Genomic DNA, 14,716 nt, shown 5'->3' with positions numbered 1-14,716 from the left:
TATCAAGTACAAGGAACATAGGAGCTTCATTTGATTTGAAAGGGAAACAAAGTTGCACTGAGGAATACTAACTCAGATAGAAAAAGGGAGGGCTTTATAGGCAGAGGGAAACAATTTTTGCAAGGGCAGGTAACCAAAGGCCTAATGTTATGCTAAGGTCAATTTCCCCATATGAATCAAACAGTTATTTGCAAAGAAAGTGCTTGGTACATAATTCTCTGCATGTACATAAAAACTCTACCTGAAGTTCAACGTGTTCACCTGGAGATTTTGTGTCTCAAGGGTTTTTGTTTGGTTTCTGTTTAACATATATAAAGAGTAGTAAAGTGAGTGCTGATGTTAGAGAAAAATACCTATATACTGAAATAAGCACTGTTTGTACATATGTAGCCAGGTTGCAGTATGTTAACTGTTTATATTGGCAATAACATATGCATAGAAGAAAAGAAGTAATCTAAGGACATGGGAAACCTTCCTGGGCTTGTAGCTAAGGTTATCTCACCCTCCTGGGAACAACTAACCCTGGACATGATCCTCTTCCACACTGGTCAGGCCACTGGTCATGAAGAGCAGCAGCCAGCTGGGGCAGCAAGGGAATGGGGAGAGGTAAGGGAATCAAAGAAAATGACTTCGTAAGGTTAGAAATGTTAAAAAAAAAAAAAGAAAACAAAAACAAAGAAAGCGATTTGAATAGAAGGAAATGGAACAGAGCAGAATTATGCTTGACCCACCCCAAATATTTTATCAGTGGACATTATTTGCCAAATATATTTAACTGTTTTATTTGTGTCCCTTGAATTATTTTTCCATTATTCATTTCATTTGATATGTTGTTTATTTTCTTGGTAGATATAGTACATAGAGATCTAAAACTGGAAAACATAATGGTTAAAAGCAGCTTTATTGATGATAACAATGAAATGAACTTAAACATAAAGGTAAGATACTAGAAATGGTGATAAATATTTGCCTATGAACAATTTGATAGAAAAGTAGCAAAGTACATTCTTTTTTTAGATACAATTTGGAAGCTTTGAGCAGCCAGAAATAAGTGGCTGGCAATAAACCAATAAAAAATTCATAAAAGAGGTTATAACTGACAAGAATAATTTTACAAATTAAGTGGTACTGTTGAATTGTTTTAAAGAACATATTCATTTGGATAATTCTAAACCATTAGTTAATAGCAAGCAAACAGATGCTTTGAATTCTGATTAATTTCAAAATCATGCCTAGCAATTTGATGTAAATGTGTCCCAGATTTAGGAAAAAAAACACACCTTGGCTGTGCCTTTCATACTAAATTGATGCTAAAGTCTTTGTTTCTCACTGAAAATTTTCCTCAGTATTAATATTTAAATCCTAAGCACAATTAATGTGCCAAGTGTTTATTCTTAAAGATGTATTCAAATTAAGTATTCCTTAATGTCAAATAAATGATAGGATACATTATTTACTAGTTAGCACTTGAATAGTGGCTGCTTGCAAAATATGTGTATGTGTTAATTTAGGAATAAAATGTCTGTGGATAACTCACTCTGTTGCAGATGCTAGATCCCTATAACATAAATAGGTTTAACAGCATTGTTGTTTTACCTGGGTAAATGTACTTGAATATTTCCATTGTAAACTCCGTGAAAGCAGGAATTATGTATTATTCACTGTTGGTACTTGGAGTAGTGCCTGAAACATAATATGTGCTCAATTAATATTTGGTGACTGAAGGAATAAAAGGTCTTCAAAGAACTGAATTAAAATATGAAACCTTTTGTTTATTTGATATCTGTATAGATTTTTTTGTGGAGAAAGATATGTATCAGAGTACTCCAAGTGGTGTAATTGCGATAACTCCTGGAGAAACTGATTTATCTATTTAGAAGAATAGTGGTACCACGTGTCGACAGGAACATTTTCTTCTAAGGCACTGGAAACTTCACATGCATTGTCTATGGACCGACAACCTATCTTTGGTTGTATGATCAATAAATGTGCCTGTTTTCTGCTTTCAGCCCAAGGCTGTTCCAACTTGGGAGACAATACCAAGGGCGCATACTGAATATTTAATAACCAAATGTTTAATGACCAAGATTTAGAATTGAGCGGAAAGACTGCAGCTGCAGCAGTAGTCCTCCCGTGTATTTGTAGTTACAGTGGATTTTTTCCCTTGTAATTTGCTTCTTGTAGTTTTTAATAGTGTAGTCATTGTTTTCATTAGTACGCTCTAGAAACACAAAGGAAATAATAAAGAAAAGATAGTATTTACCAGAGATAATGTTTTTCAAATAATTATAAAAAGGGGGAGTTTCTGTGAGCACTGAAAAGGATAGTGATTTGCAATTATAACAGTGCTTTAAACTGGAACATAGCTTAAGTATCAGAAAAAGAAACATAATATGGCCAGAATCTATTTTAAAGTGAAAGAACTTCTTAAAAATAACTTTTATTTGAAAAAAAGTTAAATGCAAAATAAAAAAGGAAGGAAAATGTTAGATGCCTTCTCTCAAGATGCAACTTTTCATGTTGAACTGGTGAGTTTAATTAGAGGGAATGAACCATCAACACCCTAGTTGTTTTCTTAAGACTTGAGAACCCAAGGTTCTCTTTACCAGGTTTCTTCTTCACAGAGAGGGAGGGGTAGGCGGGGAGGGGAAGCAAGGTCCTTATTGGTAATACAAGTAAAGAAGCTCTATCCTTGAGGACCTCTGAATTAAGTGAATCCTACCTCAAGAATGAGTGCCCTCAGGGACAGGAGACAGGTAACGGAGTTCATTCTTTCAGGTGACCGATTTTGGCTTGGCGGTGAAGCATGGCCGGAGTGAAGTCATGCTGCAGACCACGTGTGGGACTCCTATCTATATGGGTGAGTTAGTAGACCTAAAACTTAGAATAAGTAATGTGGATTGAAACTCGAGCAATTTGTTTTTGATTTTGCCATTATGACTTAAAGGCCCTGATCCAGCTACCTTTTCTTCTTTTTTAGGTTAAATAATTTCAGTTATTTTAGGTTTTTTTCATAGTTTTTCTCTTCAAAGATTGCAGTGTTTATGATTTCTCTGAGCTCTTCTTATAGTTGTTTATTTCTCTTAAGTAATCATACCCCAAACTAATTTACTGTTTTTGTTAATTCATGCTAAAATCATGTGTGTGTGTTTTGCTTTTCATATTTATTCAATTCCATTGTCATCAAATAGTTGTTCCTAAAGAATACTGATTAAATATATTTGTAAAATAACAATTTCTCATTTTTCTAAATGTGATTTTAACAGCTTTACTTATTTATTTATTAAAGATTTTATTTATTGACCGTTTAGAGACAGGAGAGAGAGAGAAAGGCAAGGTGGGGGGAGGAGCAGAAGCATGAACTTGTAGTTGCTTCTCATATGTGCCTTGATGGGGCCTCGTATGACTGGGTCTCAGATGGTCAAGAGCAGGGTCTCGAACGGATGACCTCAGCATTCCAGGTCAACACTCTATGCACTGTGCCGCCAAGGTCAGGCAACAGCTTGACTGTTTTTAAAGTATAATTTCAGTTCCATAGTCAATGATTTTTCATACATTCACAGAGTTGTGCAACCATCACCATAATTTAGATTTAGAACAGTTCTACCCCACAAAATTGCCTCATGCCTTTTTGCATTCAATTTCAAGCCCATCCCAGCCCTGGATAACCAGTAATCTTGTCTCTCTAGATTTGCCTTTTTGAACATTCTTTGTAAATGGAACTGTACAATACATAGTCCTTTATGTCTGGCTTCTTTCCCTCCGCCTCATGTTTTGAGGTGTATCTTGCAGAATGTATCTGTAGACTGTCCCATTACGTTGTTGAACAGTTGCCATTGTATGGATATGCCACAAGCTGTCTACCCGTTTGTTAGCTGGTGAGCGCGGTGATGTTTCCAGTTTGGGACTGTTATGAATAATGCTGTTACGAACATTCATGTACAAGTGTATATATGGCCATATGGTTTTATTTTCTTTGTGTAGCTAGCTAGGAGTGAAATTGCTGGGTCATATATTATTTATGTTTAAATTTTCAAGAAACTGCTGAATGATTTTCCAAAGTGGCTGTAACATTTTACCTTTCTACTTGCAATGTATGAGTGTTTCAATTTATTCACATCCTTGCTGACACTTGATATTACCTGTCTTTTTAAATTATAGCCATTCTAGTGGGTGTGAAGTAGTATCTCATTGTGGTTTCAATTTGCATTACCCTGATGATCAGTGATGTTGAGCATCTTCTCATGTACTTATTACTTATTTATATAGCTTCTCTGATGACATGTCTAGTCAAATCTGTACCTATCGAGATGATCATGTATTTTTTCTCCTTAAGTTTATTAATGAAGTAACATTAATGACTTTTAAAACTGTTGAACAATCCTTGCACTTAAACCAAGTGGATTAAACCGCACTTGGTTTAACATACTGCTGTATTCTGTGTTTCTCCACTTTATTTAGGAGCTATGAATGTAGCTTGCTTTCTTTTGTGCTGCCCTTGTCTGTTTGATGTTAGGGTTATGCTAGCCTCATTTAAAAAGTAAAACATTTTCACTTTTTATATGTTCATGTGCCATTTAAGTAGTAGACATGATCTATTCATTAGTTTGATGAAATTTCCCCTTAAAATATTTGGTCCTGGTACACGTTAGGGGATGAACTTTCTACTTATATTTTCAATTTCTTCTAGGTAATTCAAGTTTCTACATCTTTTTGAATGGCTTTCATAATTTATGTTTTTTAGAAAATTATTTATTACATTGAGATTTTATATTTTATTGTCATAAAAATGCAAATATACTTACTTGTCATTTTCAGAATCTCCTGTGTATTTGTGGTGATAGCCCCCTATTGGTTCCCAATGTTTTTTAAGAAGGCAGGATGATATAACATTGGTAATACGGCCTCTGATGTCACCTGGCTAACTCATGATTTCAGTTTTGTTTCTTACTATCTGATTAACCCTGGGCAAACAACTGCTTTTGGTGCAATTTCTGTAACACATAATGGCAATTATGTCACTCACTGATCAAAAAATTTTGAAGTTTTTTCTTGTGACAGACATTAGTCTAGATACTTGAAATACAACAGTGAATAAAATATTAAAATGTCATGCTGGCAAAAACATTAAATAAGATAAATAAGTAAAATAGCTGATGTATTAGAGAAATGTGCTAAGGGAGAAAAATAAAACAGGGAAGGGGAGAGGATGTATTTAGGAGGGTAATAATACTTATCCGGTTGATACAATTAAAAGAGAAAATACAGGTAAAGAGATCAGTACAGTACCTGGCACTTGGTGCTCAATTTTAGCTCTTATAATAATACTAACCATTTTCTTTTCTTGTTCATATTTGTTAGTGGTTAGGTCAATTTATTGGGGTTTTAAAGAATCAGCTCAAGTCTAATGTTATTTAGTTTTTTTTTTTTTTTATTAATCTCTGCTTTTACCTTTCTGAAGGTCTTTTTTTCTACTTTCTTTTGGTTTATTTTTTGACTTCTTAAGCTAAATGCTTATATATTTTCAGTCTTCTTATTTTCTAACAAATGCATTTAAGATTATATATTTTCCTCTGAGTACTTCTTTGATAATTTCTTTTGTAATATACAGTGTATGAATTATATAGGCTATTTTTGAAATGTTTTATTTAGAAAATTAAATTTAACAGGGTGACTTTGATCAATAAGAGTACATAGGTTTCAGGTTAACATTTCTATAGCATTTGAACTGTTGATTAGGTTGTATACCCATCACCCAAAGTCAAATCATTTTTCACACCTTATATTTGTTCCTCTTTACACCCTTCCACTCATGCCCTTCCCCCACCCCCTCCCCTATGTCTCCCTCCCACTGGTAACCACTTTACTTTTATCTATGTTCATGAATCTCAATTTTATATCCCACCTATGTATGAAATCATACAGTTCTTAGCTTTTTCTGATTTACTTATTTCACTCAGTATAGCGTTCTCAAGGTCCACCCATGTTGTCGTAAATGTCACTATGTCATAATTTCTTATGGTTAAGTAGTATTCCATTGTATATATGGACCACATCTTCTTTATCCAACCCTCTGTCAAGGGGTACTTTGGTTGTTTCCATGTCTTGGCCACTGTGAATAATGCTGCAATGAACATGGGGGTGCATGTGTCTTTATGTACCAATGTTTTCGAGCTTTTGCGGTAGTTACTCAGTAGAGGGATTGCTGGGTCATTTGGTAATTCTATTCTTAATTTTTTGAGGGAGCACCATACTTTCTTCCATAATAGTTGTACTAATTTACATTCCCATCAGCAGTGAATGAGGGTTTCTTTTTCTCCACAGCCTCTCCAATACTTATTATTACCTGTCTTGTTGATAACAGTGAATCTAACAGGTATGATGTGGTATCTCATCGTAGTTTTAATTTGCATTTCTCCAATAGCTAGTGAAGATGAGCATCTTTTCATATATCTGTTGACTATTTGTATGTTCTCTTGGGAGAAATGTCTATTCTGGTCCTCTCCCCATTTTTAAATTAAATTGTTTGCTTGTTTGTTGCTGAGCTTTGTGAGTTTTTTACATATCTTGGATATTAACCCCTTATCAGAGCTGTTGTTTGCAAATGTCATCTCCCAATTCGTTGACTGCTTGTTTATTTTGTTGTCAATTTCTTTTTCTGTGCAGAAGTTATTTAGTTTAGAGCCATGATTATCAAAACAGCATGGCATTGGCAGAAAAACAGATATACAGACCAATGGAACAGAATTGAGAGCCCAGAAATAAAACCACATATATATGAGCAAATAATCTTCAACAAAGGAACCAAAAACACATAGTGGAGAAAAGAAAGCCTCTTCAATAAATGGTGCTGGGAAAATTGGAAAGTCACATGCGAAAGAATGAAACTTGACTACAATTTGTGATCAAAGACCTAAATATAAGTTCTGAAATAATAAAATGCATGGAAGAAAACATAGGGACTAAACTCATGGACCTTGGCCGTAGAAGACAATTTATGAATTTGACCCCAAAGGCAAGAAAAGTAAAGGCAAAAATAAATAAAGGCTATTTCTCAATAGTCTATAATAATATTAGTTTTAGTCTTCTTCTTTAATTCAAGAATTATTTAGAAGTGCTTTTAGACTTTTCTAGATAGTTATGATGTGTTTGCTGCTCATGTGAATGTAATGTTTGTTTTCTAGACCCCAACAACCACATATGATTTCTGTCACCATAGGGTTAGGGTTAGGGTTATCTAAAACTTTATATAAATTAAATCATATAGTATATATTCTTTTGTCTGTTCCATGTAATGACTTTTAGACATATTCGTAGTTTTGGGGTTTTTTTATTTTTTGCTGAGGAGTATACTTCATTTTCCCCCCTATTTGATGCGTGACGTTTCGAAATCATTTCATCTTATTTCGGAAAAGCTACTTTAGATTCTGTTTAAATCCTCCTGTTGGAAAAAAGACATCTGGTCTATAGTATATGGAGAAATATATCCAAGCACCCTGAGTTTTATGCCTGCTTATTAGTTGTCTACACTGATAACAAGTGAGAGAACAAGAGAGAAGACAGATGGTTTGTAGAGCTTTGCTGACTTTCTAAATGGCTCCTTGGCACAGTTATTCTGGCCTCTGACTCCCTGTGAGAGCTGTGATGACAGTGCAGTGAAAATGCCCCTGATAATTAAGATGACTCTGAAAGAGTGAGGACCAGGAATTGGGCCCCTGCTGTGTGTGTGATGCATCTATATGGAGATTCTTCATGGAATCTATGTCCAGAATTTGCCCTTGTCATAGACATGGGGCCATAAAGCAACTTGAATTTTAATGATGCCATATTCAGAGTTTAAGTAGAGTTACAGAATACAAGTAGTTGCTTAAAAGAAAATAGTATTAGTTAATTTTCAATGATTCGGAGACTAATTATTCAATTAGTTAATTATCTATAGTAGAATATTTTCTCATTATTTCTTCTGTTTATCTTTGAATATTTTTGGTTATTTTTTAGCTCATTTAACAATTGGAAGAGGAAATGAAATTCTACTTGCTTTTAGTAGTTATAAAAGGTGCATGTATATGAATGTATATAGGTGAGGGAGATTAAAACTGTTCTCTAAAATGAAAACACCTTTGTAATTTTAGGCAAGTCACTAATATATCTGAACCTTGGTCTCCTCATTGATACCCATCTATATTTTGAATATTAACCCTTTATCAGAACTGTTTGTTTCTTTTGCTGTGCAAAAGAAACTGTTTGTTTCTTTTGCTGTTTGCTTTTTTCATTTGATATAGTCCCATTCTTTTATTTTTGCCTTTACTTCCCTTGCCTTTGGGGTCAAATTCATAAATTGTTCTCTATGGCCAAGATCCATTAGTTTAATTCCTATGTTTTATGTAATTTATTGTTTCAGATCTTATATTTAGGTCTTTGATTCATTTTGAATTAATTTTTGTGCAGGTGACAAACTGTAGTTGAGTTTTATTTTTTGCATGTGGCTCTCCATTTTTCCCAGCACCATTTATTGAAGAAGTTTTCTTTTTTCCATGGAGTATTTTGGCTCCTTTGTTGAATATTATTTGTCCTTATATATGTAGTTGTATTTCTAGGATCTCGATTCTGTTCCATTGGTCTGCATGTCTGTTTTTCTGCCAATACCGTGCTGTTTTGGTTATTGTGGCTCTATAGTACAATTTGAAGTCAAGTAGTGTGATACCTCTGGCTTCATAAAGAACTCACAAAGCTCAGCAACAAATAAGCTAACAATCCAATTAAAAAATGGGAGAGAACCTGAACCCAAGAAGACATACAAATGGCCAACAGATACATGAAAAGATGTTCATCTTTAATAGCTATTTCATAAATGCAAATACAAACTACAATAAGGGCTCTGGTTGGTTGGCTCAGTGGTAAAGCATTGGCCCAGTGTGTGGAAGTCCCGGGTTCAATTCCTGGTCAGGGCATGCAGGAAAAGTGCCCATCTGCTTCTCCACCCCTCCCCCTTCTTACTTCTGTCTCTCTCTCTCTCCCTTCCCTTCCTGCAGCCATGGCTCGATTGGAGCAAGTTGGCTTCAGGTACTGAGAATGGCTCCATGGCCTCCACCTCAGGCGCTGGGAAGAGCTCCATTACTGAGCAATGAAGCAACGCCCCAGATGGGCAGAGCATCACCCCTAGTGGACGTGCTGGGCGGATCCTGGTCAGAGAGCATGTGGGAGTCTGTCTCTCTGCCTCTCCTCCTCTCATTGAATAAAACCCCCCCAAAAACAAAAAACCTACAATAAGATACCACTTCACACCTGTTAGATTGGCTATTATCAACAAGATAGGTAATAACAAGTGTTGGAGAGGCTGTGGAGATAAAGGAACCCTCATTCACTGCTGGTGAGAATGCAAATTAGTACAACCATTATGGAAGAAAGTATGGTGCTTCCTCAAAAAATTAAGAGTAGAACTATCATATGACCCAGCAATCCCTCTACTGGATTTCTACTCCCCAAAACTTGAAAGCATTGGTATATAAAGACACATGCACCCCCATGTTCTTCGCAGTATTGTTCACAGTGGCCAAGACATGGAAACAACCAAAATGTCCCTCAATAGAGGATTGGATAAAGAAGCTGTGGTCCATATATACAATGAAAGACTACTCAGCCATAAGAAATGATGACATATTGCCATTTATGACAACATGGATGGACCTTGAGAACATTATACTGAGTGAAATAAGTAAATCAGAAAAAGCTAAGAACTATATGACTTCACACATAGGTGGGATATAAATATGAGACTCATGGACATAGATAAAAGTGAAGTGGTTATCTAGGGGAGGAGGATCCAGGGGAGGGGTGGGGGAAGGGTGTAAAGAGGGACAAATACAAGGTGATGGAAAACGATTTGACGTTGGGTGATGGGTATACAACCTAATCAGTAGTTCAAATGCTATGGAAACGTTTACCTGAAACCTATCTACTCTTATTGATCAAAGTCACCTTGTTAAATTTAATTTTCTAAAAAAAATAAAAAAAATACATACCCATCTCACAAGATTCTTAGCATAATTTAAACAAAAGTACTTTGTAAATGTTAAAGTTCTATTGAAATATATACGTATCTTTTATTTTCATATTGATAACTCTTCTAATCTTCCTTTTTCCTTAAAGAAAGATGTTTTATTGCTTGCTGTAAAGGTACAATAGACATATTTCTGAAATATCATATGTAACATCCTTAAAAGCCAGCCATTATAAGAAAATCTATTTATTAAAAATATGTTACCTTAAAGTTTAAAAAAAAAGTTCTACTTTGAAAAGATTGTTTAAAGGAACCCCGTTGTGAACACGTTGTAAAGTGAGAAGCAGAGTTGGGAGTCAGGAGGACTGTGACTAATTGGCTTTTTGATCCAGTCACGTTGCAGGAGCTCTCTCTTTGTCTCAGCTTTCTCATTTAGACAACACGGAAAATAATTCATGTTCTGTCATAGGAGTGCTGTGATGTTATTATTATTTTACTAAAGTGATTTATAACCATTTATCTTAGTTTTTCTGTGAATCCAGAGTTCCACATATAGGGTTTGCTTTAAATCATATCCACTTAAGGCATGTATTGAATTCTATTTTTGGAAAAGAACTGAGATATTGTTGTCTTCTACTGTAACTACACAATCTTGGCAAATCACTTCTTAACAATTCCAAAGGAATGAAGAATAGTCATGCATTTAGTTACACAGCTTGTGCCATCGTTCCATTAGAAGCTAAATGACAGGAGTGAGGATACAGTGACATCAATTGTTAAGGCCTGTGCATTATTCATTTAACATCTGCTGTTGGTTCCTTTTTTCCCTGTGGGGGAATAAATTACAGCACATCAGCATATTCTTCATGCTTTGTGTTTAAGCATCTAAAAGTCATTTATTGTATTATTAATATTATTTTATTTCTGCTTGTTTGGCAGCCCCTGAAGTTATCAATGCCCACTATTATAGTCAGCAGTGTGACATTTGGAGCATAGGTGTCATGACGTACATGTTGTAAGTAGCCTGCTAAATGTACAGTTTAAAATGAATATTTCTAACAGTAAAATCATGTAGACTTTAAATTAAAATGAAATAAGGTTTTTTTGAGATTTTTATTTATTTTAGAGAGTAGGGAGAGAGAGAGAGAGAAGGGGGGGGGGCAGGAAGCATCAACTTCCATATGTTCCTTGACCAGGCAAGCAGCATCCCAGGTCGACGTTCTATCTACTGCACCACCACAGGTCAGGCAAAATACAGTTTCTTTAAATTGACTAAAAGAATGATTGGGAAGTCACTCTAAAAGCTCTCTTAGTTGTCAGATACATATATTAGACTTTTTTTAATACTATAAATTTGTGACTTTCAGCTATACTTTTCATTGACCTGTAAATGCCACAATGTACTACATGATCTGAGCCAAGTGGAAACCTTGCCTTAAAAATTCCCTGATCCTTTGCTACAAACCAAGTTTCTTTGTGTTTTCTCAAGAGATTCACTGAGAGCCCATCAGGTAGAGGGAGGTCCTGGGAACCTGCATGACAGCTCTTCCGTGACCAGGGCAGGTGTGATGAGTGGGCACTAACCAGGCAGAAGGTCAGGCCAGGAACCCTGTGGCGCATGCCTCTGGGTCTTTGCTCACTCAGGGCCTTCTGCCTGGAATGTTTTCTTTCTTCTCTGCTGACCTTCCTTCTTGGATGTGCCCAGGTCAAACATGAACCCCTAGTATTTTCCTAACTTCTACTCTATCTCAGCAGTTACTCTTGCTTATTATGTATACTTTTCCAGAGGGTTTAAGGCAACATACAAAAAATACATGCAAAACAGTATCACTGAAAGAAAAAAAATAAAGTAAGAATGTTTAACCAGGAAGCTTTGTACATGTGTAAATTTGATAGAATTAATTGTTCACTCCTCTGTGTTTTCATAGCCTTTTTTAAAAACTAGATTATAAAATTGTAACATATTTATTGTATTATGTGTATTGTATCTATTTTTCTTGCTCTAAATTCCATGAAGGACAGACATCTTTATGCAGCTTTGCATCCCTGGTATTTGGTACAGTAGTAAGCATGTAGTGAGTCCACCATATATATATATATATATTTGTTGAATTAAAGTGAATTTCCCAGAGATATTCTGAAAAATTAGTGACCACTGTTCTGTCTCATGGTGAATATAAACATTTTTATGTTGATACGACATTAATTTTATGGTTATATTAAAGATTTCACTGTGTACTGCCTCTTCCAGATCATTTCTAAATATTGACACAATAGTTACATTTTCATAGTTTTGTGAAATGGAATGCATAGGCAGTGAAAATTGGATGATGTGATTATAGCTGTAATTCAGATGGTCAACATACATTAACTGCTTTGAATGCATAAAGTATAAATGTGTTCACAAAGTTTTGATCATTGTTTTGTGTTAGTTGAAATCATGCTGTAAAAATTCTGAGCTTTAGTCTTTAATTAAAAGTGTAAACATTCTAACATTGTGTTTTATACCCTCAAGACTTGACAATGCAAGTCAAACATATGTATAATCCAGTTACACAATTCATGTGTTTGCTGCCTTCTTAGTTTGAATTTGATGTTAAGGAAAGTGATATTATATTAATATGTTAAAAAATTTCTCTTTCTTAAAGGTATAGTTTTAATTTTCCTGCTTCAGAGCATGGCTGCATAGCATCACAAATGACATCCTTTTTTTCTTTACAGTAGACTCCTACTTAGCTAATCAGTGCCTATTCATTAATCTCCTTGAGCCCAGTGGTCTTATAGATAATTTCCTTCACCAAGGGCACAAACACATTACCTTCTCCAGGGGGGCTATTTTCTTGTTGATCAGTTACTCCTGATTTATTTCTACTTAATTGGACAATGATAACATACTTTCTCAAGGTGAAATTAACATAAATACACTTTGTGGGTATATCTTCTGCTGTTTTGATTCCTATGAATGCAACAGAAAGTAATAGGAACACTTTAAGAGGCATTTTTCATGTCTTGGATTTCCTTTTCTACATGTGCAGGAAATTGCTATCATAAAATTTCACATGCTGCTGATTGACCAACCATTAGATACATTCTTGTGTAAGTAAAATTGCAAAGGACAGAAAAAAAAAGTGGAATTTTAAAAACGTAGCCCTTAACCTATAGTTGCATGCTATTCAGGCAGTGCAGAAGCAGCTAAGAAATTTGTAAATGTGCATGTCACTGGTTATTAACAAACTCAATGAGCTGAGCTTTTGCTGGCCTATACTTGTTATAATAGGTAGTAATTATTCATAAGACCATTTTTCTGACTTTTTAAAAATTGCATATTAAAAGTAAATAATAGTGAGGTAAGTAAGATCAGAGAGAAGGGTCAGAATGAGCTGGAGAAATAAGAAGTATTAAAATAGGAGTTGGCAGAACAATTTGGTAAATTTTTATCTGTTAACTAAGAACCTGTTGGTAAATGAAAAGCTACATTGTCCAGCCTAGTTTAATAAACTACTAGGAGGCAAACAACTTTTTTTCCCTAGGAAAATCATCGTTATCATTTCATGTGAAATATTTATCAAATTTAGACTTGTTCAGAAAAATGTTAATGGGTAAGTTTTTTTTTTTTTTTAAGAACTTAAAGAAAAGCATAGCTAAAAGATCAGCAGAAATTTAACTGTTAAGACACTTAGAGATCATTACACTTCAGTACATAATAGACCAGCATTTGGGGAAGTATAATGGAATTATACCATTTTAGTCTTTCAGCAATAAAGTGGAAAAAAATGCAATCTTGAGAGCTGAAGAATAGATATACAGAATTGCCTCTCTGATGGGTCCAGGCCCAACTTCTGTGTGGTTGGCACTGGGAAAATCTGGTTGTTGTATACAGGGTTGCTCTCAGAAGTCGGGGTTGACAATAATGACAGCTAACTTTTGTTGAGATATATTATGAAGAACTGAACTCAACTTTTAAGCATGTTTTTGTAATTTTGGACTGGATTATTTACTGAAGAGCTTGCCACGCTCTTAATGAAGTATAGTACAGTTTTTCCTTTTAAAAGATTCTAACAACTTATACTTCCTATAATCAAGAATGGGCAAATATGCTCACGTTTATTCTGTACATACTGCTTGTGGCTTGACTGGTGTTGATCATTATGTATACTCAGCTTTCCTCCTTTCAGACTGACGGGTCAAATTATCATCATCTAATTTTTCTCATCCAGACCATCTTCATTTTATATACTATTTTTGAAGAGTTGCGGTCATTTTAATGCATTTTTTTCTTTGATCAGAGACTATAGACATTTCCAGGGTTATTCTTGGTTTAGTCTTACTAACATTTTTATTGTATTTTTACCATGGATAAAACTCTTACATGGTCATTTAGACTCTTCTAAGTCTTATTAGACTCTTAACTCACTATATATTTTTTATAAGTTTAATTTGGGGTCTGTGCTGTTATCTGCAACTATTACTGTGTACACATCTTCCTGTATTTTAACCCCTTTTAAGCATAGTGTTTTCCCCACCTGGAAAAACTTTGAGTCATTTGCAGATCCGGAGGTTTCAATGTATACAAGAGCCTAGCGTTGATCTCGCAAAACCTCTTTCTTCCATTTCCACATCCAGAGAGGTGCCCACCCACCTCTTCCTATGTGTGTGTTTTATGCTGTTGAGTTGGCTCTGACCCATGGAGATCCTATGAATGAGTGATGTTCATGA

At 34.9% G+C, this 14,716-nt stretch overlaps 1 protein-coding gene across 1 annotated transcript in view; it reads left to right on the top strand.

Moving 5' to 3' along the window:
* Positions 1-14,716, top strand: part of STK33 (serine/threonine kinase 33) — a 109,609-nt gene that overhangs the window by 27,154 nt on the left and 67,739 nt on the right. The window contains exons 6-8 of the mRNA XM_066252800.1: positions 850-938; positions 2,779-2,860; positions 10,940-11,015. Of these exons, the coding sequence (XP_066108897.1) occupies positions 850-938; positions 2,779-2,860; positions 10,940-11,015 (247 nt within the window). The remainder of the gene's footprint in view (positions 1-849; positions 939-2,778; positions 2,861-10,939; positions 11,016-14,716) is intronic.

Source organism: Saccopteryx bilineata, chromosome 1, assembly GCF_036850765.1.
Source record: "Saccopteryx bilineata isolate mSacBil1 chromosome 1, mSacBil1_pri_phased_curated, whole genome shotgun sequence".
Taxonomy (NCBI): Eukaryota; Metazoa; Chordata; class Mammalia; order Chiroptera; family Emballonuridae; genus Saccopteryx; species Saccopteryx bilineata.
This window is presented reverse-complemented; position numbering and strand designations above follow the sequence as displayed.